Source organism: Eretmochelys imbricata, chromosome 11 (assembly GCF_965152235.1).
Source record: "Eretmochelys imbricata isolate rEreImb1 chromosome 11, rEreImb1.hap1, whole genome shotgun sequence".
In the NCBI taxonomy this organism is placed as follows: Eukaryota; Metazoa; Chordata; order Testudines; family Cheloniidae; genus Eretmochelys; species Eretmochelys imbricata.
The window spans coordinates 71,188,108-71,216,059 of NC_135582.1; the positions used below are offsets into that span (position 1 = coordinate 71,188,108).

The 27,952-nt window shown below is 41.9% G+C and overlaps 1 protein-coding gene across 2 annotated transcripts in view; it reads right to left on the reverse strand.

Annotated features, from left to right (window-relative positions):
* AGAP1 (ArfGAP with GTPase domain, ankyrin repeat and PH domain 1) overlaps positions 1-27,952 on the reverse strand; it is a 696,795-nt gene that overhangs the window by 247,580 nt on the left and 421,263 nt on the right. For both annotated transcript variants that reach the window (XM_077830624.1, XM_077830625.1), the window contains exon 10: positions 8,422-8,526. In XM_077830624.1, coding sequence (XP_077686750.1) covers positions 8,422-8,526 — 105 coding nt within the window. The remainder of the gene's footprint in view (positions 1-8,421; positions 8,527-27,952) is intronic.

Here is a 27,952-nt window from a genome sequence, read left to right on the forward strand (position 1 = left end):
CCTCTGTGGTTTCCTCCCTTGGTTCAGTTGTTCTCGTTTCCGATGGTGGAGGTGGGGATCTAATGCCCTCCCGATGTGGACTGGGGGTGTGTGGGGGTCTCTTCTGTAAGATCCCCACGGGTCCCATTAAGGCCAGTGAGTGGGGAATGGTATGGGTGGACCCATCATAGGTGTCCACACCATAGTGATGCCTCCTGTCCCTATGTGAACCTTGCTCATAGGGGTCCAGCTATCACAGATGTTCTGAGTGGAGAGGAATGGTGAGATGAGAACACCCCTTCTTCCTTATGCTCCTCCACACTTGAAAGTGTGTGTGTGTGGGAGGGGGCTACCAGTGATAGAGGTAGTTCCTTTACTGCAAGCACCGAGGAGCTGTCGGTGCCCAGAAGTGGGGACTCTGGTGTCAATGAGACCAGCAAGTCTTTCTAGTGCAGAAATAGGCGCAGTGCCTGGGTCTTCAGCATCGATGAGGTGGGTGCCGATTGCTTCGCTGATGTAGCAGTTGGTGCCGGTGCCGCTGCCGCTGCTGTGGTCTTTGTCGGAGCTGCTGTCATCATGGGAGGCGGCATAATTGGCAGAGTGACTGACTGTTCCGACTCCGTCAGTGTCATCGACGGTGCCGCAGTGGAGGAAGCAGGCTTGGTGCCCCTTGACTCCGCACTGGAAAGCTGGGATTCCCCAGAGGCCCCTGCACAGGCAGTGCCAGAGGTTCCCGGAGCTTCATGAGTGCTGAGCCGCAGCGCGGTCAGCACCGAGGAGAGTGACCTGGCTGGAGACAGCTTTCTCATGGTCTGCTCTCTACGAGGCAAAGAGGATGCCCATTTCCTTGCAGGTGTTTTGGAAGAATGAGTCTTAGGAGACCTTGCTGGAGAAATGTCTGGTCACCTGTGCCGGGAGGGGTTTCCTGCCCCAGGTCAGAGGCTGGCCGTAGAGACTTCTTCATCAAAATGAGTTTCAGCCTCAGGTCTCTATCTCCGAGGGCCCTGACTTTGAGGTTGCTACAATGGACACATTTCTGAGCAATGTGCGTTTTCCCCAAGCAATAGACATATTAAATGTGTCTGTCTGACATCAGCATAGCTTCCCTGCACATCGTGCAGCGTTTAAAGACCGATGAACCAAGCATTTTAGCATTTTGTTGTCTTATCCTAACTGTTCTACAGGATAAACGGAAAATATATATTTTTTTTTGTGAAAAAAGGGTAAGTAATTAACTAAGAACTAAAACTTATTCTGCCTATACTATCTTAAACTATCTAAACAGGAGTACTATCTAATTTTTACAGGAGTGCTGGGAGCTCCATCTCAGGCTGGAGATCTCCATCTTGGCAAGGAACTAAGGGGTTCGGGTTGCACGCACACTGGATGAGGCACCAACAGTGTCACTAGACCGGCGCCACACAAATGCGACCAGTATGGGCACTACTACTAAAACTCTCTGAGCAAAGGCACTGGGATGCACTGACACCTGAAGTGGAGCAACCACAGGGAAATCACTCGAAGAAGAAGGTGTTTTGCTGTGACACCACAGCTGCCCATCAGCTTCAACTTCAGGCACAAAACAAGGTAGTCTTTTCCTCCTGGAGTACTGTCATGGATGGTTATAAACTGTTCAGGCAGGACAGGCAGGGAAGAAAAGGTGGGGGAGTTGCACTGTATGTAAGGGAGCAGTATGACTGCTCAGAGCTCTGGTATGAAAACTGCAGAAAAACCTGAGTGTCTTTGGATTAAGTTTAGAAGCGTGAGCAACAAGGGTGATGTTGTGGTGGGAGTCTGCTATAGACCACCGGACCAGGGGGATGAGGTGGATGAGGCTTTCTTCCGGCAACTCGCAGAAGCTACTAGATCGCACGCCCTGGTTCTCAGGGGCGACTTTAATCTTCCTGATATCTGCTGGGAGAGAACTACAGTGGTGCACAGACAATCCAGGAAGTTTTTGGAAAATGTAGGGGACAATTTCCTGGTGCAAGTGCTGCAGGAGCCAACTGGGGGGAGAGCTTTTCTTGACCTGCTGCTCACAAACCGGGAAGAATTAGTGGGGGAAGCAAAAGTGGATGGGAATCTGGGAGGCAATGACCATGAGTTGGTCGAGTTCAGGATCCTGACACAGGGAAGAAAGGTAAGCAGCAGGATACAGACCCTGGACTTCAGGAAAGCAGACTTCGACTCCCTCAGGGAACGGATGGGTAGGATTCCCTGAGGGAATAACATGAGGGGGAAAGGAGTCCTGGAGAGTTGGCTGTATTTCAAGGAATCCCTATTGAGGTTACAGGGACAAACCATCCCAATGTGTCGAAAGAATAGTAAATATGGCAGACAACCAGCTTGGCTTAGCGGTGAAATCCTTGTGGATCTTAAACATAAAAAAGAAGCTTACAAGAAGTGGAAGATTGGACAAATGACCAGAGAAGAGTACAAAAATATTGCTCGGGCATGTACGAATGAAATCAGGAGGGCCAAATCACACCTGGAGCTGTAGCTAGCAAGAGATGTCAAGAGTAACAAGAAGGGTTTCTTCAGGTATGTTGGCAACAAGAAGAAAGCCAAGGAAAGTGTGGGCCCCTTACTGAATGAGGGAGGCAACCTAGTGACAGAGGATGTGGAAAAAGCTAATGTACTCAGTGCTTTTCTTGCCTCTGTCTTCACGAACAAGGTCAGCTCCCAGACTGCTGCGCTGGGCAAACCAGCATGGGGAGTAGGTGGCCAGCCCTCTGTGGACAAAGAGGTGGTTAGGGACTATTTAGAAAAGCTGGACATGCACAAGTCCATGGGGTCGAACGCGTTGCTAACGAGAGTGCTAAAGGAATTGGCGGCTGTGATTGCAGAGCCATTGGCCATTATCTTTGAAAATTCGTGGCGAACGGGGGAAGTCCCGGATGACTGGAAAAAGGCTAATGTGGTGCCAATCTTTAAAAAAGGGAAGAAGGAGGATCCTGGGAACTACAGGCCAGTCAGTCTCACCTCAGTCCCCGGAAAAATCATGGAGCAGGTCCTCAAGGAATCAATCCTGAAGCACTTACACGAGAGAAAAGTGATCAGGAACAGTCAGCATGGATTCACCAAGGGAAGGTTATGCCTGACTAATATAATTGCCTTCTATGATGAGATTAGTGGTTCTGTGGATGAAGGGAAAGCAGTGGATGTATTGTTTCTTGACTTTAGCAAACCTTTTGACACGGTCTCCCACATTTGTCCATTCTTGTCAGCAAGTTAAAGAAGTATGGGCTGGATGAATGCACTATAAGGTGGGTAGAAAGTTGGCTAGATTGTCGGGCTCAACGGGTAGTGATCGATGGCTCCATGTCTAGTTGGCAGGCGGTGTCAAGTGGAGTGCCCCAGGGGTCGGTCCGGGGGCCGGTTTTGTTCAATATCTTCATAAATGATCTGGAGGATGGTGTGGATTGCACTCTCAGCAAATTTGCGGATGATACTAAACTAGGAGGAGTGGTAGATACGCTGGAGGGCAGGGACAGGATACAGAGGGACCTAGACAAATTGGAGGATTGGGCCAAAAGAAATCTGATGAGGTTCAACAAGGATAAGTGCAGGGTCCTGCACTGAGGACGGAAGAACCCAATGCACTGCTACAGACTAGGGACCGAATGGCTAGGCAGCAGTTCTGCGGAAAAGGACCTAGGGGTGACAGTGGACGAGAAGCTGGATATGAGTCAACAGTGTGCCCTTGTTGCCAAGAAGGCCAATGGCATTTTGGGATGTATAAGTAGGGGCATAGTGAGCAGATCGAGGGACGTGATCGTTCCCCTCTATTCGACATTGGTGAGGCCTCATCTGGAGTACTGTGTCCAGTTTTGGGCCCCGCACTACAAGAAGGATGTGGATAAATTGGAGAGAGTCCAGCAAAGGGCAACAAAAATGATTAGGGGTCTGGAACACATGACTTATGAGGAGAGGCTGAGGGAACTGGGATTGTTTAGTCTGCAGAAGAGAAGAATGAGGGGGGATTTGATAGCTGCTTTCAACTACCTGAGAGGTGGTTCTAGACTATTCTCAGTGGTAGAAGAGGACAGGACAAGGAGTAATGGTCTCAAGTTGCAGTGGGGGAGGTTTAGGTTGGATATTAGGAAAAACTTTTTCACTAGGAGGGTGGTGAAACACTGGAATGCGTTACCTAGGAGGTGGTAGAATCTCCTTCCTTAGAAGTTTTTAAGGTCAGACTTGACAAAGCCCTGGCTGGGATGATTTAGTTGGGGATTGGTCCTGCTTTGAGCAGGGGGTTGGACTAGATGACCTCCTGAGGTCCCTTCCAACCCTGATATTCTATGATTCCTTCCCCTCGTGAGAGCTAGTGCAAAGGCTCTGAGTTTGGTAAGGAAATGGCATTCTTCGTTTTAGAATAAAGATGGAATGAACACACCTCTATAGACTAATCAGTAGCAACCTTATGACGGGTGGAAAAACAAATGACAGCCTCTTTTGCTGCTTTCTGAACAGGTTCAAGAACAGATGTAGAGCCACAAGAAAATATTGTGCACTGTACAAGAGATGAGTTACATGGATTCTTCCTTCTAGTGAGGATCCACTTCTGGATCATTCCTTTCAGGTTCTGGAGAGTGAAATTCACTCCAGTTTCATATTCACAACAAGCTGGGAGTCTACACAGCAGACTGCTTATGTAGAAATTCTGTACAAACAGGTCTTATGTATGTAACTGAGTGTTGAATATCTGATTCTGCCTCAAGCTGTGGTTTACATATATGACAGGGCAGAAGCTATTTGCATTTCCAACCCACCAAGGGGAGAGCAGCACTTGTTCACGATGAAGGATAGAGACAGAATTACCCAAATCTACTAGCCTTACTCTCCCATTTCCTCTGCGGACCACTGACTCTGCTGCAGAATGAGTAGCAGAAAGCACCTACAGCCCGGAGGAGGCAAAAAAACTATTCATAGTGATTGGCTGCCACCTGGTTGACAGAGAGAGTAAGAGTGCTCCACACTCTACACTGATAATACCTAAACGAACAAAAATAAAGATCTTCCATGGATACCCTTGTTACTTTTGGAATGATTTTCAATGGCTTCTTCAAGACTAATGCCAATGGAAATAACATTTAAAATCACATAATATAGGTTATCATTCACTCCCTAGTAAGGATATAATGTAGCTGCTTCCTAACCTTAAACAGACTGGCATTTTAAATTTGCTAAATTCACATGACTGCACACCAAGCCATAGCAAGGAGAGTGTGCTAAAGTATCAATCTTCACCCTGTACTGCAACCGTACATTTCAGTGGATTACTATTGGCTTTATGCACCCACTAACTTGGTGGAAATTCCTATAGCTTTAAAATTCTAAGCCAGTTAATCAAAAGTGAGACATTTTGTGACACCCCTGCTAAGGAAACTCTCTGCTCCTGGTGCTCGAATGGCTGGCTCCTTTCGATGTGATAGTGTAGATATTACTTTAACACTTAAATTGTAAGGGAAAAGTAATGAGAAGTTATAAAACCCTTAGATGTATGGGGAGGAAGGTGAGCAAGTGGTAGTACACTGAGATATACCTTCAGCAAAAACCAGAATTGATTGCCCTGTATCAGCATTGCTCACAAAAGGGCAATGCTGATAGTCTTGACTTGCAGCAGGGAGGCTCAACTCTTGCTTCAAGGTCAAATGCTTTGAGACTTCCTTGCCAGCCTCACACAATTTAATGGAAGAACCAGAGAAGCAGATGCAGTTGGGCTGTTCTGAAAGGATCAGAAGAACAGGGGATGAAGCCCTGCTGGAGTAGACAAAGATTTTGGGATATGAATTCTGTTGCGGGTGAGTGCCTTGCAGCTAACTGCCATGCAATTTATGAAATCAATAGTTCTAAAGAATCAAGGAAGTGACATCAGAGATGACAGTAAGACATTCTCAAGAGGGTAGAAAGTAAGGCTGAGCAGTTTTGTACCAAGCCAGATCAACCACTAATGCTCAGTGGATTGTAGTCCCGGGAGAGCTCTTCTGCTGAATGCAGTCAAGAAAGACTCAATTGGTACAGCACTGGAAGCAGGGCAGCAGGTGGCCCCAACAGTTTTAACCCACTAAAACTAGGACCAACGTGCAGATCTATGAACGCCAAAGCACTTCCACTACGATGCATCCCTTTAGAGAAAAGATTTACATTCTTTAATGCTTGAGAGCTCACTATTTAAATGTTCAGTTTAAAGACAGATGAGACTGCTGGGATGCTGGGTTTATAGGACAATAAATTTGACGGACCTTTGATCATAGTGAGGAATGTGATTCTACAACACAAAAATACACACACATCCCATCTCTGTGATCTTGGCAAATTCAGAAACATAGGCCTAGATTGTGATTTTAAGTCATGGCCTGTACTGGACAGCATGTTGAAGAGCCTGAGTGTATTGGGATCCCACATTGCAGAAGCAGTTCTGGCTCCACCCCCTTCAAAGAGATGCAGCAGCATGTTCTCTCCTACCTAACCAATCAGCTCTGACCGATGGAGCAAACTCTTTTGAAGCACTTAGAGGAGAGGAAAGTGATCAGGAACAGTCAACATGGATTCACCAAGGGCAAGTCATGGCTGATTAATCTAATTGCTTTCTATGATGAGATAATTGGCTCTGTGGATGAGGGGAAAGCAGTGGACGTGTTATTCCTTGACTTTAGCAAAGCTTTTGATACGGTCTCCCACAGTATTCTTGCCAGCAAGTTAAAGAAGTATGGGCTGGATGAATGGACTATAAGGTGGATAGAAAGCTGGCTAGATTGTCGGGCTCAACAGGTAGGGATCAATGACTCCATGTCTAGTTGGCAGCTAGTATCAAGCAGAGTGCCCCAAGGGTCGGTCCTGGGGCTGGTTTTGTTCATTATCTTCATTAATGATCTGGAAGATGGCGTGCATTGCAACCTCAGTCAGTTTGAAGATGACACTAAACTGGGAAGAGTGGTAGACACGCTGGCCGGTAGAGATAGGATACAAAAGGACCTAGACAAATTGGAGGATTGGGCCAAAAGAAATCTGACGAAGTTCAACAAGGACAAGTGCAGAGTTCTGCACTTAGGATGGAAGAATCCCATGCACTGCTACAGACTAGGGATCGAATGGCTAGGCAGCAGTTCTGCGGAAAAGAACCTAGGGGTTACAGTGGACGAGAAGCTGGATATGAGTCAACAGTGTGCCCTTGTTGCCAAGAAGGCCAATGGCATTTTGGGATGTATAAGCAGGAGCATTGACAGCAGATCTAGGGATGTGATCATTCCCCTCTATTCGACATTGGTGAGGCCTCATCTGGAGTACTGTGTCCAGTTTTGGGCCCCACACTACAAGAAGAATGTGGAAAAATTGGAAAGAGTCCAGTGGAGGGCAACAAAAATGATTAGGGGGCTGGAGCACATGACTTATGAGGAGAGGCTGAGGAAACTGGGATTATTTAGTCTGCAGAAGAGACGAATGAGGGGGGATTTGATAGCTTCTTTCAACTGTCTGAAAGGGGGTTCCAAAGAGGATGGATCTAGACTGTTCCGAGTGGTAGCAAATGACAGAACAAGGAGTAATGGTCTCAAGTTGCAGTGGGGGAGGTTTAGGTTGGATATTAGGAAAAACTTTTTCACTAGGAGGGTGGTGAAACACTGGAATGCGTTACCTAGGGAGGTGGTGGAATCTCCTTCCTTTGAGGTTTTTAAGGTCAGGCTTGACAAAGCCCTGGCTGGGATGATTTAGTTGGGGATTGGTCCTGCTTTGAGCAGGGGGTTGGACTAGATGGCCTCCTGAGGTCCCTTCCAACCCTGATATTTTATGATTCTCCACTCTTTTCAGGTAGATAGTGCTTACAGGAGTGCTAGCACTGTGCAGCAACCAAGTTCCCCCAGATGATTGTGACTGTGGATTGTGGTTAGGGGGGCCTAAAGGGAGGGGAGGTGCCTCATGCTTTCACCCAATGCAAGATCGGTGCAATAGTGTCTTCGACATAAGGTAGTTTAATGGTGTATGTGAAAATTCCAGTAATTTACAATCTAAAAAAGGTGTTAAAAGGTTTTTTTTTATTTTTAAAATGCCACCATCACAGCTACCCAGGAAACACAAACTATAGAAAACTTAAAAAAATACATTCTTATTTACTGCATTCAAATCACCTTTCCCAAGTCAAAAAGTGTCATCTCTTAAAATCCTGATATTTACAGCCTCTCCTGCAAGTCTAGAAGAAGCCCAACACAAAATAAACTCTTACATCTACTGAACAACTAGTAAACTGCATAAAGGAAGGTTATCTTGTTGTACAAGTGATCATACTGTGGAATTTAGCTCCAGTGTGCCCACAGGTTCATAGCTTCAGGATTTTTTTCCACCAGAGACAGGATATTTTTGTCAAACCATGTCCAGATGAGCCTGCTAACAGTACTTGATCTGTGGTCTGACAAGTGCTGACTGCAAAGAGTGTGGCATACTCACATGTAAACTGGGATGATAAGTCAGTACACCGTTGTCACACAAGGTAACGTATTTCTTCTTCCACTCCTTATTCAATGACTTGCCACTTCGCTTTAGCAGCACACCCTGTTAGAGAGGAGGAGAGGGGAAAAGGCTGAGAAAGGAATTAAACATGATCTTTTGCAAATGTATAGCCATTCAAAGGCAAGGGCAGCAGAAACTTATAACATATTTACTAACATTCTAGTACTGTGTTTCCCTACACGCTTCTCCATCTCTTCACTTTGTTTCTCCCTTGTCTTTCTGCCAAAATATATCGAATGGCAGCTACCAGTAGCCCCAGTAATGGTAGATCAGTAGCTCTTCAACGTGGTTTTCAATAAAGCAGATTAGTCCAACAAAATATAGTCTGTGTCAACATTTGCTCTGTCCACTAGGGCTATCACGAGAAGCTTTTATACTGAATTATACCTCCCTTGGAATTTATATTTTAATGGTGGCACTCAGTCAGATTTATGGCCATAACAATAAACTCTAAGTTGAGCAAAGATCAAACACCTAGTACACTTGTGGGCACGATAAAATAAATGATAAATAATAAATTTCTGTCTGAATGGATTTTCCATGCAATTATGGATTCTAGTGTTTTTGGTGTGTAGCTTTTGGATTCCTTTATAGCAACTACTATGTGTGGATTCCTCTGCTGTATCTGAGCTCAGCCACAGCTTGGGCACAGAAATGCAGCAGTTAGCATTTGATTGTTTCTGCTTGAACACTCATTCTACTAATTTGTGCAGCTTCTTCTCCCTTTCCCAAGCGATGGCACTGCACAGAAATTCTTCCAGTTACTTATAATCCTAGCAAGCAGAAGCACTGCTAATGCAGGTGACAGCAGGAGAGACCCTTACAAGGAAATAAAGCTAAAGCAAGTTGTAGGGTGAGATCTTGAGAGTGCACTTTTGAGTAATCAGAAGGTAACACTGGAAGAAGATGGATGGAAGCACAACTTGGGAGTCATGGAGTAAGAGAGGGAAGAGGCCAAGTTTTGTATTTCCAGGGAGTGCAAAGGAAAATAAGAGCAGCCAAACAGGAAGTAATTTACCACAGCAGAGGGAAGAGATGATTGAACAATGAATTAAGATGTAAAACTACTGAAAGTACACAAAAACACTGGAGAGGAAAGGAACCAAAATGAAAAGGAAACTCAAGACAAAAAATGGTCTGTAAGGAATTCCAGTTGCAGTCAAAACTAAACTGGAATTTATGAGCAACTGGAACACGGGAAAAATACAGAAGGAAGAGCAAGAAAAGAAAATCAAGAGAAAAAACTAAATATTTTTATGTACTTGATCTTTTTTTAATTACTACCAACCTAACTCATGAAACATATGGTGTCATTTCACGTTCACTAAGGAAGTAGTCTCACCCAGTGGACATTTCCCCCCAACATTACACTGTACGTTGACTGGTTAGGGTGTTGAGAGACAGGAAACCAGATGGAGTAATTTCATTAGACAAAAGTAATTTTTCATACACAATTCATTTAATCTTATCACCTGGCTCTCCAATTCCAGTTATGCCCATGCTGAAATATAGTTTACATCTATATTGGTAATTGTAACACTCAAAAGGAAAAGGACTGAAACACTGAACTTATACTAAACATGCATGGGGAACTTGCAACTTTCAATAACTAGCGCTAATAACTACAAGGTCTTTCATCACGAGTTTAAAAAAACAGAAACACTATAAAGATAGCCACTTTAATATGGCATTTGATCTAAACACCTCTCAGTTGAATTTTAGTGTTTTACAAGCCATGATTTATATTTTCAAAATTCATTATCACAGTTAGATTGGCTGGAACTTCTGCGGCATTTCAGTGTATTCTGAAGGAAATAAAAAGCTAAGCACACTGAAATGCACTAAGTGAATTGCCACAGTAGGCTAATCAAGGTATGCCAACCAATGCCTTAGGAACAGTTTTGTCTAGGACATTCTGATAAACGCAATTATAAGGCATCTCTTAATGAATGCTGCACAGTATAATTTGGTTGAGGAATATTTCTAGTTAAACTGCTCTTACTCAGGCAAATAACACACTTCTATCTTTGTACCCAAGTACCATCTTGGGGACCCACAGCTAGGCCTGGTCATTTTGTACTGAGAAGAATCTGCAAATTCAATAAATCCTGTGGTATGTCAGGTGCTCAACAGCACGGATCAGTTCCAACCAAAATCAGACTCTTATGTTTATTAATTTAAAACTCAACACAACCAGCAATTTGAACTAAAACATGCATTGGTTTCATCTTATCCCCATGAATTTAACAGAAGAATGTCTCCACTAAATAAAATTAAATAATGAAGGAATAGAATTCAATATTAGTACATGAAAAATACAGCAGGAAATAGAAAGTAAAAGGTGTAGTATTTCCAACTATTATGATACGTTATGTGGTACAAATTTTTAAAATGAATAAACCTAAAGCAAGCTGTGATGCATGCTTACTTTTTCAGTCAACAGCTTGCTTTATAAAATTATGTCATTTCAGACTGAGTCCCAAAAATACAAGGGGACAAGGGTCAGACCTGTGCCAATGCACAATTACAACTGCTCCACTGCTTCAGAAAACAGTTTCCCTCCCCCAAACACTGACAGACATAATCCTCAACTAAATCCCTCATGCAACAATCCAGATGGACTCATAATACTCCTTTAGCAACCATGGAGATGGTTCCACAGGGGAGTCCCAGGGTCATAACTGCCCTTTACTAGACACACTCTTTAAATAAAGGCCACAACAGTGACCTTTCAGAATCCACATTGGCTATGAAAGACACTGTACCCAAAAGCACACTTTAAATGACTGAAATTAGGCACAAATGTGTTGTAGTAACTTTCTGATAGTTTTGGGGTCAGGTTTCTCTTGGTGCCGTTGGATGCAACTTCCCAGGGCTGGAGACCTCAAACTTGTAAAAATGGAACAGGGTTCTTTCCATGGTTCTGCAAGTTTGAGGTTTATGTGCTAATTACTGTCTTCTCATGCAAGAGAAATTGTTTTCTTCTATTAAAAATGAAAGCTTACATCTGCCTTTGACTTCTATGTTCGTCTGTAAGAGGTGATATGTCATTTCACCTTTCCAGTCTTTTATACGGCACCTAACTAAAACTGAATTCCCATAAATGTAAGATTGCACTGTTATCACTGTGCTATAAATAAAAAATTACTTTCCGAAAGCTATTCCCCAACTGGTGCTGATATGTTTTTTCTTTATACTCTTTAATAGGAATTAAACTGTAAAGCATAACGTTGGTAATTTTTTCTATCCACTTTCTTCAAATTTTCAAGAAGTGGAAATGCACTTTACTGATTTTTGACTGCCACTCAATTACAGGTAAAACATTTTACTACTTTGGAGGCGCCTGTTCAAGGCAATTATAAGATCAATGAAGTGTAAGGTTACTAATTTTGGCTGGACATATTCCTGGAGGTTTCATCACATGACAATCTTTAATTAAAGATTAATCTTTAATTCCTGGAGACTCCAGGACAATCCTTGGCAATCCTAACAGTTCCATGATATTAAAATGTCTAAAATGCACTTGGTTCTTACACAAAGAAGGTTTCGCTACTATCCATGTAAGAGTTAGGAAGTTCCAATTCATGGATCTGGATGAAGTCATCATTCTGACAATCAAAATGCAAGTTACACAGCTTTATATTTTTTAAAAAAGAGGATTCCACTATATTACTATGTATGGTAGTGTTCTATTGAACATTATGTACATCTAACCTCCCTTGCAATGTGATTTGTTTTTGTTGTTGTTTTAACTATTTGAGTTAACTGACTAAAGTAGTATTTATAGCTAGTGTCAGCCATTCACTCCATCAGTCCAAACATAAAATACTTCACAAGAGATATTTGACCCACAATGGCACTCAAAACACGGTAGAACAATTAATACTGCTTCATTTAAGGACAGAAAATGAACCTCCACCTCTACTCTGGATCAGAACATTCCCAAGATCTGAGATGGAACACATCTGGGGTTCTAGTTCAGACTCATGTCTAGTACAGCGGTAATAACTTCAGAAGCAATTCATATCACCACATTATTTGCAGTATTCTCTTCATTAAGCATAGAGATTCCAGGGTAAAATTACCCTCTGGCAAAGGCTAAATTGTGAAGATTTTAATAGTCAGTGTACACACAAAGTAAGTTAATTTCAACACAAGGTTATTCATATCCCCATGAAAAGCAGGATTCTCAACTTTAGAAACACCAGTTGAAAATATGGAATTAAACATTACTTTTACTTAGCTGTAGTTAAGGGGACTTTGGTTTTACGGAAAGAAGGGATCTTTAATGATCTGGAGGACGACGTGGATTGCTCCCTCAGTAAGTTTTCAGATGACACTAAACTGGGAGGAGAGGTAGATATGCTGGAGGGTAGGGATAGGATACAGAGGGACCTAGACAAATTGGAGGATTGGGCCAACAGAAATCTGATGAGGTTCAACAACGACCTGCACTTAGGACGGAAGAATCCCATGCACCGTTACAGACTAGGGACCGAATGGCTAGGCAGCAGTTCTACAGAAAAGGACCTAGGGGTTACAGTGGACAAGAAGCTAGATATGAGTCAACAGTGTGCCCTTGTTGCCAAGAAGGTCAATGGCATTTTGGTATGTAGGGGCATTGCCAGCAGATCGAAGGACGTGATCGTTCCCTTCTATTTGACATTGGTGAGGCCTCATCTGGAGTACTGTGTCCAGTTTTGGGCCCCACACTACACGAAGAATGTGGAAAAATTGGGAAGAGTCCAGCAGAGTGCAACAAAAAGGATTAGGGGACTGGAACACATGACTTATGAGGAGAGGCTGAGGGAACTGGGAGTGTTTAGTCTGCAGAAGAGAAGAATGAGGGGGGATTTGATAGCGTCTTTCAACTGCCTGAAAGGAGGTTCCAAAGAGGATGGATCTAGACTGTTCTCAGTGGTAGCAGATGACAGAACAAGGAGTAATGGTCTCAAGTTGCAGTGGGGGAGGTTTAGGTTGGATATTAGGAAAAACTTTTTCACTAGGAGGGTAGTGAAGAACTGGAATGGGTTACCTAGGGAGGTGGTGGAATCTCCTTCCTTTGAAGTTTTTAAGGTCAGGCTTGACAAAGCCCTGGCTGGGATGATTTAGTTGGGGATTGGTCCTGCTTTGAGCAGGGGGTTGGACTAGATGACCTCCTGAGGTCCCTTCCAACCCTGATAGTCTATGATTCTAAGGGCCTTCTCAATCTTTTGCCTCAACCTTTTCAGCCTGAGGGGGCCCGTGCTATGTACTATTTCTAAAAGAACAAGGAGCTGCCAACAATACTTTGGGGAAGATACTCTCATTTTCCCTGTTCTGATCTATTTGCTTTGTTTGGGTGGTGCACAGGGAGTGGAAACAACCCATAATTCCCCTGTAAGGATTGTCTCAGTAAATACAGAGTCATCATAGGCGGCTCCTGCACCTTCCTCCCTCAGTCCAGGGCAGAGAGATATTCAGGGGGCCAGGCGGGAGAGTGGTTGAAGCACTGCTGATACACCTCCTTTGGAGATCAAAGTCAGGCAGCACAAGCTAAAGCAATTCCAAGGTTTCTTTAAAATCATGCTATATGAGAATCACGGAACTGTTTTACAGCTTCTCCTCCTTCTCTCCTCACCTAGACTGTCCTAGGTGGCTGAGAAGGGGAAGCCATCTTTTGCTAGCCATTCCCTTAGTCTCAGGCAGATCCTGTTGAGTTCCTGTGCTCTCCTGGTGCTCTCACAGGAGGGAAGCAGGCAATGGCGCAGCTAGAGCTTATTCTCTCCACCTCTCCAGGCATATGTCCGTGGGGAAGGTACTCAGCTGCAGAAGAGAAGGGACACTGTAACTGCTCAGAACGCTCCTGATGGTATGACTACTTTGGGATAAAAACCCATGGCTGGTCCAGATCAGCTGGCAGGGCTCAAACTCCAGGGCTGAAAAATTGCCATGTAGATGTTTGGGCCTGCTGTGAAGCCTAAGCTCTGGGACCCTGCGAGGCTGAAGGGTCCCAGAGCTTGGGCTCCAGCCTGAGCCTGAACATTTACACAGCAATATTTAGTTCAAATCCTGTGAGCCCAAATTGGCTGACACTGGCCAGGTATGGGTTTTTTATCCCCATGTAGATATACCCCTGAGACTGCAGGATCCCCTAACTCCTCCCCGTGATGTCAAAGCTGATTCAGACCCTTCTGGTTAAAAGTGACAGGGTGATGCTCAGGAAGCACATTGTCTATTCTTTAATCCATACATACCTAAAATACACAGTCTCTTCACATAGTTGTCCTTAAGGGCCACATTTAGAATCTTGAGAGTCACAGATTGGACACCACTGCTATAGCCTCTGAGCAAGTGCACGTTAGGCAGTGAATAGTGGAAGGAAAAGAGAGACTACATTACAGTCCCCCTGCATCATCTCTTCTAATGCAGTGTTTCTCAACAGCCGGTCTGTGGCCCGGTGCCAGTCCCTAAGATCTCCCTGACCTCATTTTCCATATCAGAGCAAGACATTAAAATTTTATTTTCATTTCTTCCATACTCCTCAGATGCATAACAGAATTGGTTCCCCCTTGCAGAGAGGGAAAAAAGGGACTGGATGAATCACTTCAATTCGCTCTTTACTCTGAAATGTATAGAAACATCAGGCAGGAAAACAATGGGAAAAAATGGAAGGGAGGTATTTTAATTTTGAATACAGGGGACACCTGTCCAGGAAATCAGAGACTATAAAGGGCAGGTAGAAAAGTGTATACAAACCTACTTTCTGCTCCACTAAGATAAAAGCACTGTTCAAAATTAACATCATGCTGATCAAAAGGCAAAATTATATGAAGTCACCATTTTAACACGATTAATCAAGCAAAAATGTAAACATATCTATTTTTCCAATATAAGAGAGCCACTCTGTCTGTGACAACCCTGGAGAATGGTCTTGAGAATGTTCTTAACCTAGGAGTTAAGAATAGCTAAAAAATACACTTAACCATGAACTAGATTTAAAATATAGATACACAACACAAAGCAAGAAATATACTTTTTTAAAAAAAAAATCTTCAACTCACTCCACTTTCAAGTGATGCTTACCACTAAGATCTACTAGTGTACACTCTGTACATTATAAAATCATGTTTTATCCTCAGGCCATTCAACTCAGGGACATACCTGATCTAAGTAAATAATAATTTCTAGCCCTCAAATCTCTCCAAGATATCACTTTTTGTTTATTAAAAAAAGTCTGTTTCAAAAACTCTCATTGACCAGATAGTATCATTTCATCTGACAATTGATCCATGTACATACTTCAGTTTCAGGCTTTCCTCTATCTCGACAATTTTAGCAGTACAATTTAGACATGGATGACCCAAGCCTCAAGACTTTCAGATTTTAACACCTCCAATTTGCTCACCAACTATGAAAAACATTTAACACTTCAAATTCAATTTTATCACCTTCCCCAAAAACTGCTGTGGATTTAATAGTGGGATACTTCGTATTTACAGTATTTAATACCAGATCATGTTTTGTGTGGTTTTAATGAGCTACAAGAAAAATACTTTGATTTGAGTGCACACACTTCATTGCTTAGTTTTTGCTCAAGGAACTTTCTCATCGTGCAAAAAACAGAGGAACTGTCTGTCTGTAATGCAATCTCTTTATTAGTAATGTGTACGCTGAATCTAGTCCCAGGAGGTCATTGCAAGCCAAAAGCAATGTTAAGTGTACAAGCTTTAAATAACTTACAAAGTTAATGTAATGAATGTAAGTGTTATCTGAAATCTATCACTCAGTGGCTTGCTGTAGCCCCAAGCTGTGATAAAACACTACTCATAAATTTATATTAAAACTCTGTTCAATAGCAATTATTTACCAACAAAGATTTATTGATTGCATTTGCTGTTAGAGATCGGGGGCCTAACTGCGCCAATCAGCTGCTGTTGTTGAGCTTCAAGGTACCAAGAGATGCTACAGACCACTGTCAGGTTTGGTATCCTGATCATTATGGCAACCCGAGGAACAGTTAATGACAAGACTCCCATGTGGGATTGATTGCACGTAAGGTGGTGGGCTGAAACTCTAGGGACTAGTATGTATTCTAAAAACCAGCTCAGTTTGAATATCTAGTTAACAATTAAATCTAGAAATTATGAATTCTTTGCCTTGGGCAACAATCCTTACCTGCTTAAGCAGCTTTAAATGCAAGTGAATGAAGAAACCACCATGAGTTTGTTTAAGGTTAATGTGTGTTTTGTGTTCTACATAGTGGAGCTGTATGTACTATACACAAGGCTGTGTAAATAACTCTCCATTTCCCACATTTTTTCATTCTTACACAATAAAACCATTTAAACAATTTTTTGTTGAAAAAGCTACAGATGCATAATATTGCCTTTGCGTCCCTGTTTTATAGGAACTTATAAACTGTTGCTTTTGGTTATGGAGGCAGGCAGAGGAGAGTTAGTGGGACTCTGTGAGGCTTACTGATGCCAAAATTAATACATCAACAAAAATACACCTCAATTTTTTGTTACTCCTTAAAACAAAGGTTCTAGTCTTACTACACATTTCAACTGATCTTTGATGCACTGCCTTTTTTTTTTTATTATTATTAAACGAAGAGGACTTTCAGAAATATTTGATTTTTCTTACCACGGTGAGCTAAAGTCAAGGAGTGAAATCTTGGCCACACTGAAGTTAGTGGCAAAGCTCCCATTGACCTCAGTGGAGCTAGGATTTCACCCACCATGTCCACCTTGAGAAGAAAATATTTGTATATATTTGTTTCTGTTTTCCTGCTGTTGTTTTGATAGAATGAAATGTCATCTTTCACTTAATCATAAATTGCATAAATCCTTAATTTCCCACAGAGCTCTCCAGTTCATCTGTAGCTGTTGCAATTAGCAGCTAACAGTGCTAAGTATTTTCCAGCCATGTAATCTGCATACTATTTACAAGGAAAACCACACTTAAAAAAAAAAAGTCCTGAGTCAATTTTCACAGACAAGTTCACAAACATCTATTGTATGTGAATTTTGGTCAATAAAGCATCCTCTTCCTTCTAAATCCATTAGCATTGCAAACAGTCTGACAAACCCTGCAGTTCCCACAATAGATCACCTAAGATGGCCTGTGAAGTCTTGTGATCTCTTATACTAACTGTACTGCAACTGTCTGTTTTGTCCAACTCAGCAAGAGAACACGTCTTAACTTGTAATTCTTGCTCTCAGAAACGCTAAGGATAATAGATCTCCAATTCTCCCCATATTTCCAGCACGTGATTGGTGACAACTTCAGGTCTATAAATATTAAACCACCTCACCAGCAAGCAGCGTGCGCATGTGTTCCTGCTAAGGTGATGGTAGTGGCCCCTACTAGTTTAATTGGGGATTGATTTAGTTGGGGATTGGTCCTGCTTTGAGCAGGGGGTTGGACTAGATGACCTCCTGAGGTCCCTTCCAACCCTGATATTCTATGATTCTACTACCTCTAAGCATCAGTTCAGCTGAGGAAAAAGTTGAAAAAATGATGTTCAAAATGTATCCCTAACTTTGAGGGGAAGAAAGGTGTGTGTGTGGAGATCTATCATTGCAACATACCTGCTATATACAACGACTACAGGTAAGTGTCTTTCTATTCTCCAGAATTTAAGTACAATGAAACCTCTGTTCCTAGAAACTGACTGTAGTATCAGTCAGCATTTTGGAGCACTATCCAGGAAGCTAAAGAAGTTAACACAGCAGGGTAACTGTAAAAAACAAAAACAGGCTTCAAAGTAATAGTAATAGTGTGATCGCCAGTGCCAACATAATTAATAAAAATGGAGAGGTAAGATAACTCAAAGAAAATTGAACTAGAGCACAATCCTTGGCGAAATAAATATACCTAAAGAATGGGAAAATTGGGGCATTCTTAACTCAGAAGTTCCACAACACTGCTAACATACACTGAGTTGTACCACTACATTTGTGGAGCTGTGAGGTCTCCTGTGTAGCTGCTCTATGCCAGCAGGAGAGAGCTCTCCTGACACCATAATTAACACCCCCACAATGAGTGGCAGTAGCTATGTCAGTGGAAGAGCATCTCCTGCCAATATAGTGCTGTCCACAATGGCACTTTTGTCGGTAAAGCTTTTGTCCGGCAGGGGTGTGGGGTTTTTTTTTGCAAGGAATAAATTTTTCCACTGAAAATACTTAAGCTCAGAGGAACAACATGGTTCACTGGAGGTTTGATCAAATTTGAAAGAACATTAAGCTCCAAAGGATTGATAATAGTTTTTTTTTTTAAATGCATGAAGACCCCAGAGACTCTGATAATCAGGAGTCTGAACAGGAGCTGGTCGACCTACACCATGTCATGAAGAGACCACCCCTAGGAATGAAGTATGGAGTTCACACCATGGTAAGAGGAAGCAGTTCAACAACTGTTGTGTTGGACAAGCAAAATGATCCACTACGGGCCCATTATACCGCACCTCACAAGACATCCCATTTAAAAAGTGATAGATCCTTGGTTTCAGCCAAAGGCAAGCTATACTCAAGTGCAGAACTCAAGGAGAGCAGCAGATACACCATCTTTCCATCACTTCTGCTCCCATGATTAGCCCCTGGAGTAACTTAGAGCAGCTGCTACCAATTGGTAATGGACCAATAGTGGGCCTTCAAGCAGCGTGGGATTGCGTGATCATCAGATCCCACAGCCACATCATCTCCTGCCCCCAGATGTCCCTTCCACTAGCAGGACCAGAGAGGATAGTGAAAAAATGTATGAGAGTGTATCTACTACCATGGGCTACATCTGTCTTGTGCATGTGAACTCAGAAAAATGATATCTTTCTGTTCAGATATATGCCAAACAGATAAATCTTAGATGTTTTCCACATGAGAAAGATCTGCTACCTATCCCTTCCAATATTGATACCACATGTGAGGACCTGTTACTGACCAGGTGAGCACATCTGTGACCATATTTTCTTTTCCTGCCAAGTAACAAGCAGCAACATTTAGTGAGATACTGCCCAGTTCCCCCTCTGCAGGGCTTCCTGTCACACGAGCATAGACTCTTTTGCTACTTGTTGGTAGATAAGATAGCATTATTGTCCACTTGAATTACAGCCATCTTTTCGAGAACAGGCCTCTGACAGACTGAAGTGTATACAGCTGCTGACCCCACCCCTCTAGAGAAACCAAGTGCCTTGAAAGCCAAATACTGTGACTGAGCTCCCTATCCCAGGGTGGATACAGCCGTAGTCATAATTCAGAGCACAATAAATCTGGAAGCCTTATTAGATTATAAGTGGCCTCTGGACTTTGACCAGGCCACTGCATCTAACAGGGAGTCTGTCACCCAGATCCAGCGTAAGATTATGTGTTGCTCCCCAAACAGAGCATAGAGCAAGAATCAGTAGGTGGATGCACATTGTCTTTATGTGTATGGAAGCACAGATCAGCTCCAAAAAGCACAGGGAGTAGCTTTTCTCTAGCAGAGGTAGAATTTTTCCTTTCCCATACATATCATTTTGAACTTAACTCTAGTTACCAGTAGTTGAAAGCTATGAGATCTAGGCCTGAAATTCTGATTATCAGGAATTACCAAGAGTACACATGTTTTCCTTGCCTGGTGACATGGGCTGAAGGACACTACATGCCAGGCAAGACTGGCTTTTTCTGCAGAATGTCTACCTAATATTGCTGTATTTCAGAGACTTCTCAAGACACCTGTGCCTGAGTTGATTTGGTTAATCCAAGATAGATATCTTACAATCTCCTTTCCATAGGGAAATCACACAGGGCTGATAGATGCAGGCTACAGCTTGGAGTTTCAAGCCCTTGAAGCATAATGTAAGTACTGAGCACCCTTGAAACTGAACCTAGAAGTTTGAATTATCTCATGGTGATGTCGTCTTATCTCATTTACAAAAGAAAATGGTGTAAGGTTTACTTACTGACTTGCATGTTGAACACAGACAATTCTCAATATAAGAATCTCTGCCTACTGGAATCCTGGTACCTGAAATCATGCTGAATTTGTAGTTTTACCTCTGGTCATAGTCATCTCTACTAAACTACAGGAGGGAGAGTGACAAGAAATCATTGTATGGGGAACCAAAAGTGGTGGGTTGGTATCAAATGTGCAACAATATCCTCTTCAGCTGGCTGAGAGGATGCTTCCTTATTTTAAGGGCAAAAAGGCTTCTATGCAACAGCAGAATAAGGCAACTCCTCTGCTGTCAGCAGTGAAATAGGAACTGATGGCTAAAGGCAGCAGGTACTGCTGTAACTCCACTATAGGTGCACACAACGCTCTGGTGAGGTGATAGTAACAGTTTTATAACCCTAAAGCTATAGGAATTACCACCAGCCACATGCTGGTAGTACAGTGGGCAATGCACAGTATAATAATACAGAATGTACCTTCTGAGGGAAGTGAGAGCTCTTCATCACTCCTGTGATGACAGCATTATGATAAATGAGTATCCATCTTGTACGCTATCCTTGATCATCATTACTTTTACTACTGAAGGATTTGTATCAATAGGACATTATATTCTGATGCAGTTATTTCCTGTTATTTCTGATTTATTTACATTCATTTTTAAATTTTACTCATTTTTAAAAAGGAACTGTGCGTTCCTTGATATGAACTCCATTAGCTATTCTAGTCTAGGCATGTCACCAAGCAAGTCAAACATTTTTATTCTGCCTTACCATATAGAGAGCTCTGTTGTCTTTCACCGTTTATTCCCATTTATCCTGCATTGTAGAAATCACAGCCTTTAATAATCAAAAGTTTATTAACCCTTTGGCACTGGCAGTTTTGGTTTCCTTGAGACCACTGTGAGTGCTCATACAAAATGCACTGCAATACAAATCATTAACTTAGTGTTGGGGAAACCAGAGGGCTGATACCAAGGGATCAAAGTCAGAAGTACAGAAGCCAGCAGCTATGAGCTCTGTTTGAACAATACTTCTTGCTGTGGCTACTGTATCATGCACCGTCTTCTAGCTATATTGGGACAAATGACGTTGCCCCAATACAAACAAAACATCAATGAAACACTGTTACTTAAAAATAAAATAAACATTTCAAACTGGCAGCATAAACAACTATTACAATGTTGCACATTGAATACAGGAAGGGCCCTACCATGACACAACAGGTGCAAAGTAGGCTGTACAGTTAAGACAACACATCATTTTTTCTTCAAGAGACAAAAGCAATAAGGAAAAAATCAAAAGTGGCCATTATGCAGACGTCTCAACACCGAGGTGGGCACAAGTACTACTGTAACTCAATTCCCCGCACCATGGAATTCTCTTTATTGTATTTGTATAAAGTGAGGTATATGGGGAAGGGAGTAGGTTGATGGAAGGAAGCCCTGTTGGGCTTAAAAACAGATTTTAACTTTCCATCCTGATCTGAAGTGTTTCCATAGAAACATTAGGAAGACCACTTAACAGACTTTTTTTTTTTTTTGGTAGACATGTTTGGTACCATACCCCTCCCCCGGACAGCCTATTATTTCACAAATGGATGCTTTTTGCTGCTTGGTCTGTGCAAGCTTCGATGAAGGGGGGAAGAAAAAGAATACCGGATCTTTAACCAGTTCCCTTGTGGCCCCTTCCTTTTTCTGTTGGTAATATTTCTGTCATTCTGCCAGGGTATATGGTACAAAGGGTTACACTTTAATTGAGCTGTCAGCATCTCCAACAATCCTATAAAACTCCGATTATGCACGGCAGGGTTAGTGACACACTTGTTATTGTGGATGCCCTATTTGCTAAACCCAAACCCTCCCCTCACAGGTCACATAACCCAAGCGACCTTCCTGTCATTAGCCGCGTCTATTCCTACCTCACTGCTGTGAAAATCACACAAGCGAAGGCTTCAAAGCCCTTGCCAGGACTGAATTCGACCAGGAGCTAATCACCCACAAATCCAGCTCAAATGGCAATAATTGGCTAAACTGCTCACCTCTCCAGAGCTCAGCAGTAATTTGGGATAATAAAGAAAAGAATTATTCAGCTAACTGCCCTGAAATGTATGCTTTGTGACCGACACACTTCACATTTTAATAATGATGGACACAAAATCCAATTTAATACAGCATCCACTGAATAACAAAACCAGGAACATTGATGGAGGAAAGGAAGATTTTTTTAAAAAATTGTGGTCCATATTATTGTGAAGAAAGGGTTCACATTTCATGTTGTGAAGTTTTGGGACCAAAAAGGTCTCCATGAGCAACCCTCAGAAACTCTGAACTATGAGATTTTTTTTAAATAAAAGAAGTGTTCTATGTTAAAAAATAATTTAATTCAGCTTCTGTACATTTGGCCCTTAATCCTTTACAAGAAGAGGGGGGGAAATGGGGGGGGGGGATCTCTTTCCCAGGGCTGACAGGTACTTTCTTTATTGTTCTAGTTAATATTATCTCTGATTGCCTCGTTTTTCTTTCCTTTCACCCTGTCCTTCTCTTGTCACAGGATCCTCAGCAGCAGTGACTACAATATCTATGCTTAATAACTGGGTGGTGAAACTAGTTCAGCTGCTCCAGGAAGCTGACCATCACCCAGGGACTTATTGAGCTGGCTCAGTGGTGCAAAGATGCTCAATCATTCTCCCTTCTGCCCATCCCCTACTCCCACCTCAGACCTCCCCTAAGGCCAACAATTAAAAAAAAATCAACAATTCCATATTCTGACTTACAATGGTGTAGAAATATACGGTCTTCCATGTCTGCATGAGAATTCCAATTCAGCCAGAGGAATGAGCATTAAAACAGTAATCTTCAGTAGATGCAGGCTGTTCACACTTAGGCACCTACCATACTCTAGCCAGCATATTTGGCAATAGGAACGATAAGGAATTCAATGAAATAAATTTTTAAGCTCTTTCTGAAAAACTTATATACAACTTGCCACAAAAACTATGCATTTAAACATTAATGAACGTGCATTTCAGACACTTATACTTATTTTAGGGGCATAAGTGCTGCAGAGTGTTTCCTTAATTAAGGAAATGCATCATACTTGCAGAGACCAATTTATTTTCCCTAAATACAGGTAATATTGTTGCACTGATTTAACGCACGGTGGCTGACATATACAGAACTTGGAAGAAGACAGGCCAATGCCCAATTGCCAAAAAGACTGAGAATCAAGTGGTAGTAATTCAGCAAAACCAATGCCTTGAAACTGAAACATTTGTCTTAAAGGTAGGTTCTTTTAGTAATGTACATAGCTTATATGTATTTGAGTAGCATTAGTGGAAAAATAATATATAACAATTATATTACATAAATATATATGTGTGTGTGCATTACACAAGCACACACACTTACAACATTTTCCAAATACTAAAAAGAAAATCAGAAAAAGCAGCCACACAGAGATGTAGATGTGTTAGCAATACATTCAAAAAGGGTTAGTCATTAAAATGGTCAAGTCAAACAAGTTGTAATTAGGCTAACCTGGACCCCTGCTTCCTAAGGTTCATAAAAAAACATATAGAAGTTCTGAACTGAAAAGGGCAGGGAGAGGGAGAACCCACTGAGTCATAATTGTATCTTGTTTAACTTGCCCATTTAAACAACTGAACTTCTCTAATGAGGATGGTTTTTTGTATTTAGAGAAGATACATCATATTTGCTGTATGGATGACTCATTTTTCTAATGTGACTTTTTCCACACAGTATTTTTTGGAGAGTTGGAAGGGTGGAACAGATTTATTTTTGTTCTTTAGGAAAGAATTAATTTATACATGCAACAGAGGAAAAAACAGAAATCTAAAGTGATACACTATTAATAAAAAAGGTGAGAAATTATAAAATCAGCTACCAGACAGAACACATTCTGTTCCATGAGAACAACAGAAAGACAGAAAGAATGTAACACAGTACACAGGTCAAACAAACTCAATATATAGGTGAAGTACATTCATATCACCATTGTTACTGTATTTCAGGGAAAAAATATTTAATATTGCATTTCCTCTTCAATAAGAGTTTTTTTGATAAATGTCAATTTCTGGACAATACAGACAATTGTGTAGAGACTGTTATGATTTCTCGAATTATATGGAAATGTTCACAACACACAACCACACCAAGGTTTGAACTTAATATCTTTCAAATATAAAGCAGTCACTTCAACTAGGATACAAAGTCTTTTGGTTAATACCTGTCTGAATTTGTGGGTGATGTTTTGTTCACTAAATGCAGTCTATATTAGTAAATTAAGAAATAAGAAAATGAAAATTTGAGAAAAAAATCATGATAGTGTTAAAAATGTAATTTCACTTCATGGCATAATCCACAAAACACGAAAAGTTTCATAAATATAAACATCTGAAAATATACTGAGGTTTAGTCTCCTAAACAAAAAGTGATAAGAATAAGAATTTCTTGTATTTCAGCTATTTGCTTTCCCCATTAAAATTACACATTTTTGTGTATGTTGGAAAGAGTAGCAAATCTATGTAACATAGAAACAAATGAAGTTGTAAAGCAATAAGTAACAATATAAAGGAATCCTATCTTGAGGTTCTGATGACTAACAGATTTAAGATCACATTGTGAACCTTCTTAAGGGCTATCACAAGGATGAAAGTTGGGAAGACAGGACAGAAAACAAAGAGCATTTTCCACACCCCCTCCCCAAACCTGGTACCACTTCAGAAGGGTCAGCAGCCACACTGCACCTGAGGAGGGTAGACAATATGCACAGGTAAGTTAGCATAGGGTTAAAAGGGATTGCAAGGGTCATGTAGTCGAACCCCCTGCCAAGATTCAGGATTTGTTATGTATAAGCCATTCAAGACAGACAGCTATCCAGCCTCCTTTTGAAAACCCCCAGTAAAGGAGCTTCCACAACATCCATAGGCAGTCTGTTCCATTGTCCTACTGTTCTAAGAGTTAGGAAGTTTTTCCTGAGACTTATTCTAAATCTGCCATGATGTAGTTTGAACCCACTGCCTCTTGTCCTGCTTGCTTTGGCAACAGAGAACAACTCCACCTTTTCTATGGCTGCTTTTCAAGTATTTGAAGACCACTATCATGTCCCCCCTTAATCTCCTCTTTCCCAAACTAAACATAGCCAGTTCCTTCAGCCTTTGCTCATATGGCTTGTGTTCCATCCCTTTGATCATCTTTGTCACTCACCTCTGGATCCTTTCTAGTTTCTCTACATCCTTTCTATACACTGGTGACCAAAATTGGACACAGTATTCTAGCTAAGGCCTAACCAGTGCTGAGCAGAGCAGTACTATCACCTCCCATGACTTGCATGCTATGCCTCTGTTAATGCAACCTAAAATTGCATTTCCTTTTTTCGCTACAGAATTGCATCGCTGACTCATGTTAAGGTTGTGATCCACCACAATTCCCAGATCCTTCTCAGCAGTACTGCTGCCAAGCCCGTTATCCCCCATTCTGTGTTTGTGCACTTGGTTTTTCTTCTAAGTGTAGCACCTTACATTTGTCTTTGTTGAATTTCATTTTGTTGGCTATAGCCCAGTTCTCCAATTGATCAAGATCCCGCTGAATGTTAGCTCTATCCTCCAAAGTGCTTGCAACCCCCTCCCAGCTTTGTCTCATCTGCAGATTTGATCAGTGTGCTCTCTATTCCTACATCCAGGTCATTAAAAAAGAAGTTAAACACTGGACCCAGAACAGATCCCTGTGGAATCCCACTTGAGACCTCCCACCAATCTGACATCATTCCATTCACAGTTATTCTTGCTGCAGCTGTTTAACCAATCATGTGCCCACTTAACGGTAGTTCTGTGGAACCTACATTTCTCCAGCTCACTTATCAGAATTTCCTGTAGGACTGGTGTCAAAAGCCTGGCTGAAGTCCTGGTATATGATGTCCACTGCACTTTCCCTATCCACCAAACCAGTCACCCTGTCAAAGAAGGAAATCAGGCTGGCTTGGCATAGTTGGCTCTTAGTAAATCCATGGTGGCTGCTAGTGATTACCCCGTCATCCTCCAGGTATTCGCAACTGGAGTGTTTTATACATTGCTCTAGTAGCTTCCCAGTTATCAAAGTCAGACTAACTGGTCTATAGTTCCCCGGCTCCTCCTGTTTCCCCTTTCTAAAGATGGGCACTACATTAGCCCTTCCCCAGTCTTCCGGGACCTCTCCTATAAACTTGTAAATATTATTGCCAGTGGCTCCAAGATTTCTTCAGCTAATCCCTTCAGTACCCTCGGGTGAACAGCATCAGGCCCTGCTGACTTGAATTCAGTCAAATTGGTCAGAAGATCTCTGACATGTTCTTTAATTATCCCAATCTGCATCCCTTCCCTTTTATTGACTATGGTAATTTTGCTAGTTGTCCGGTCACATTTTATTTTTTGTGAGAAGACTGAGGCAAAGTAGGCATTGAGTAGCTCTGCCTTTTGATCATCTTCCGTTACCAGTTCACCTCCTCCATTGAGCAGAGGACCCACACTACCCCGATCTTTCTTTTTTGTCTGACATATTTGAAGAACCCCTTCTTGTTGTCTAACATTTCTTGCCAGCTGCAACTCATTCTTTGCCTTGACTTTCCTGATTTTGTCCCAGTACAATCTTGCTATTCCAATGTATACTTCCTCAGTGAAATGCCAGACCTTCCATTTCCTGTATGTATCCCTTTTGGTTTTTAGATAGCTAAAAAGCTCTTGTGCAGCTAAACTGGCCTCCTGTGGGTCTTCTTATCTTTTCTTTGCATCAGTAGAGCTTGATGTTGAGCCTCTAGTATTACATCTTTTAGGAACTGCCAGCCCCCTTCAACTCCTTTTCTTCCTAATTGGACTTTCCATGGGACCTTACCTACTATATCTCTGAGTTGGTTGAAATCTGCCTTTCTGAAGTCCAGTGCCCTTATGTTGCTGTTTTCATGTCCTCCTTTCCTTAGGATCTTGAATTCTATTAGATCGTGATCACTTCCTCCCAAGTTTCCATCCACCCTCACATTCGCAAGTAATTCATGTTTGTCAATTGTGTTTGTCAATTTGCAACTAATTCGGGTATGTCAAAATTAGATTCAGAATGGATGACCCCCTAGTTGTTTCCTTAACTTTCTGAATCAAAGTTGTCCCCTACACATGCTAAGAATTTGCAGGACATATTATATTTTGCTGTAATGGTCTTCCAACAGATATCAGGGAAATTAAAATCCCTCAATACTAGCTCATGCATTCGCTAATCTTGTTACCTGTTTGTAGAATGACTCCTCCACTTCCTCCTCTTGATTGGGTGGTCTATAATAGACCCCCACCATAACATTGTTACTATTCTTTACCCTTTTTTACCCTCACCCAAAGACTTTCAGTAGGTCTGTCAATCACTTCCTCTTGAACCGCAGAGCAAGTGTATACATTCTTGACATACAGTGCAATGCCTCCTCCTTTCCCCCCACACCTATAATTCCAGACAATCATATCCCTCAATGCTGGTACTCTATTAATGGGAAATGTCCCACCAAGTCTCTGTAGCGCCAAT